The sequence below is a fragment of the Ursus maritimus genome, unplaced genomic scaffold (assembly GCF_017311325.1).
Source record: "Ursus maritimus isolate PB19 unplaced genomic scaffold, ASM1731132v1 scaffold_10, whole genome shotgun sequence".
Taxonomy (NCBI): Eukaryota; Metazoa; Chordata; class Mammalia; order Carnivora; family Ursidae; genus Ursus; species Ursus maritimus.
In genome coordinates this window covers 531,954-535,069 of record NW_024423344.1, presented here as the reverse complement: position 1 = coordinate 535,069, position 3,116 = coordinate 531,954, and the positions used below count along the sequence as shown (strand labels likewise).

At 50.9% G+C, this 3,116-nt stretch overlaps 1 protein-coding gene across 1 annotated transcript; it reads left to right on the top strand.

Moving 5' to 3' along the window:
* The first annotated feature begins 1,523 nt into the window (after positions 1 to 1,523).
* GPR148 (G protein-coupled receptor 148) lies at positions 1,524 to 2,750 on the top strand. Its single transcript, XM_008692096.1, is given in 6 exon segments — positions 1,524 to 1,715; positions 1,718 to 2,063; positions 2,065 to 2,156; positions 2,159 to 2,186; positions 2,385 to 2,521; positions 2,524 to 2,750. Coding segments are annotated over 6 exon segments (1,008 nt in total). The 5' UTR covers positions 1,524 to 1,537.
* Positions 2,751 to 3,116: the final 366 nt, after the last annotated feature.

The following is a 3,116-nucleotide window of genomic DNA, read 5'->3' as shown; positions in this document are numbered from 1 at the left end:
GGTTCCTGAGTCTTTTCTTGTTGATATAATCCATCACACTGATTGATTTGTGAATGTTGAACCACCCTTGCATCCCAGGGATGAATCCCACTTGGTCATGATGGATAATCCTTTTAATGTACTCTTGGATCCTATTAGCTAGGATCTTGTTGAGAATTTTGGCATCCATATTCATCAGGAATATCGTCTTTACCATATTCTGCCAACAGGAGGCAGCCCCTCCCGAAGACGCTGTAACAAACCCTCCAGAAGGGCATGGTGCCTGAGCTGGTGAGCCAGGGGTCTCTCCAGGGAGCAGGGCCTTTTGCCAGCTCTGAAGTGTGGAATGACACTCATGCTCCAGTGGGAAGAATGAGTCTGTGGTCCAACTCCTGAGTTACCATGCCAGATGTCCTATCTCTCCCAGTATGATAGCCCCCAGGCTACTCAGTCTCCCTATGTCTCACCACCTTACCTGCACCCCAGATATGTGGCCATGGCAGAGCTCAGTCTATGGGGCACACTTAGGAAAGAGGCTGCTTGGCAGTGAGTGTCAGCACTTTTGTAACTGGATGTAGGGCTCCAAGACAGATGTATTGTCATCATGGGTCCTCAGCGGGGCCACGGAAACGCAGAGGGGCAAAATAATTTAGCCAAGACCACAGTTAATGACAAGAGGGAAAGCCAGGTTTCCTCTGAAGTCTTCAGCTTCTGACACTGCTGAGAAAGGAAAGGGAAGCAAAAGGTGAGTGCCTGTGTAGTCAGAGGGCCCGTGGCTGAGGGATGAGGGAGGGTTCTGATCTGTCACCTGCCAGATCTGTTCCAGGTGGCATTTACGACATGCGGCTGGGCCTCTTATGGCTCAATGTCTAAAATTTTTGTTTGTCTCTGATCCTACGAACATTCTGCCTGTGATCAGGAGAGAGGCTGGAGAGGGGCTGGAGGGGTGTGGCACAGGACCCAGGTCCCCGGGGCATAGAGCATCTAGTGCATTCCTTCTGCAGTGAGGACAAGGGGGTCTGTGGAGCAGAGGACCCAAGCCTCTGGAGAATGTGGTAAGGTAAGGGCTAACATGCATTGAACATTTACCCCAGGCTACACATTGCACTATGTGACCTCTAGATTTTTGCAACATTTCCATGAGGTCTGTATGTGCAACATTCACATTTCACAGATAAGGAAACAAAAGTATAGAGCTTCCCAAAGTCTCAGCGCCAGGATCTCAAGAGCTGAAAGCCTGCTCACCTAAACCAGATGGGAGACACTTCTCAAGAGATCAGTGGCCAGTACATCATGGCAACAGGCTGATCCATTTAGGTGTGCCCATACACATGCGGCCAGGACAGCTGGCAGACGTGCATGAATGTAAGAAGCCCTGTGTGAGCAGAATTTTGCTTTGTTGTTTTATTTTTGTTAAACAGTCATTCCTAAGGCTTGCTCAAGCACAACATTTCTGCAGAGGAGGAGAACCATCAGAACCCCTGCAGGGGACATCCACACCCTGGGCAGGCACAGAACCAACCACCTGTGAGAAAGCCTGACCTTCCTGCCAGGAAGCATGGGGGATCAGTTGACACCCCACCCCCTAGACACAAGAGCCTGGCCAGCCTCCAACCAGCTCATCAGTGAGCCCCCTTGCATGCCCCAGTTAGGCAGCAACATCTCCCTGAGCCTCAGAGACCTGAGAGTACCTGCTTCCAGGCTGTGCTGGCTGTTCCTCCCATCAAGCCTGCTGGCTGTAGCCCCCTGCTGCTGGTAACCACCCTGCAGAGCCAGAGACTTTGGCAAGAGCCCCACTACCTGCTGAAGGCTAACATCCTGCTCTCAGATTTGGCCCACCTTGTCCTCCACGTGCTCATCTTCTCCAGCAACCTGGGCAGCTGGGCCCTGGGCCGCATTGCTTGTGGTGTTCTCACAGATGCCATCTTCACTTCCTATACCAGCACCATCCTGTCCTTCATGGCCACCATGTTGCACACCTACCTAGCAGTTGCTTATCCTCTGCACCATTTCTCCTTCATGTCCTATGAGGCTGCCCAGAAAGTGGTGGCCCTCATCTGGGTGGTGGCCTGCTTCTTCCCCACATCTCATTTGGCTTAGCAAGTGGCAGGATGCCAGGTTAGAGCAAGGGGCCTCATGCATCCGGCAGCTGAGCCTGGGCACTGAGCCAGGCCATGGTCCCTGGTCATTGTCACCCACACCTTCATTTTATGCATTCTCTTTCTTTTTTTTTTTAAGATTTTATTTATTTATTTGACAGAGAGACAGCCAGTGAGAGAGGGAACACAAGCAGGGGGAGTGGAGGGAAGAAGCAGGCTCCCAACGGAGAAGCCTGATGCGGGGCTCAATCCCAGAATGCTGGGATCACGCCCTGAGACGCTCAACGACTGCGTTACCCAGGCGCCCCTATGCATTCTCTTTCTATGCACAGCTCTCATCACCTACTGCTTCTGGAGGGTCTATGCAGAGACCAGGACTACAGGCATCTCAGTACAGGGCTGTTCCTGGGCCAGGGGTACCCTGCTTATCCACACAGTGCTAATCTGCTGTATGTTAGCTCGGTTGTGGTGTTTTCCCTGGACATCATGCTAACCACGCACTACCTCACTGATGCCAGAACTCATGTGTGGCTCATGGCAGCCAACAGCAAGGTGCTCATGACGCTTCCTCATGCCACCTGCAGCTGCTGGGGATGGTCCAGGGCCTCTTCTCATCCAGGAGGCCCAGTGACAGCGTCTCTATTTCTTAGAGCTACAGACTTCACAGTCTAGCAGACTGAGGTTAGAAATTATATGTTGGCTGCATCAACATCCAATTATCTCCAACTTCAGAGAACTACAAAATATACTTGTGCAACAGGATCTTTAAGGTGACCTCAACTGATGGTTTTCAACATTTCAAAAGTTTTTAAGTAGAGAAAGCTCACTTCTCAGTGAAGTGAATATTTTCTGCTTGAAAATGGAAGAAAAGAAAAGTGATTCAGCAGAGCTCTGATCTAAGTGGGGGTGAGGCCCTGATTTGTGCCTTTCCGATGGCTTCCACCATATCCTCCACCACCACTGGCAAACCACAGTTGCTGACGAACACACAGAAGCCAAAACACTACTAAAAGCTTGAATCTGGAAAGTAAGCAAGCA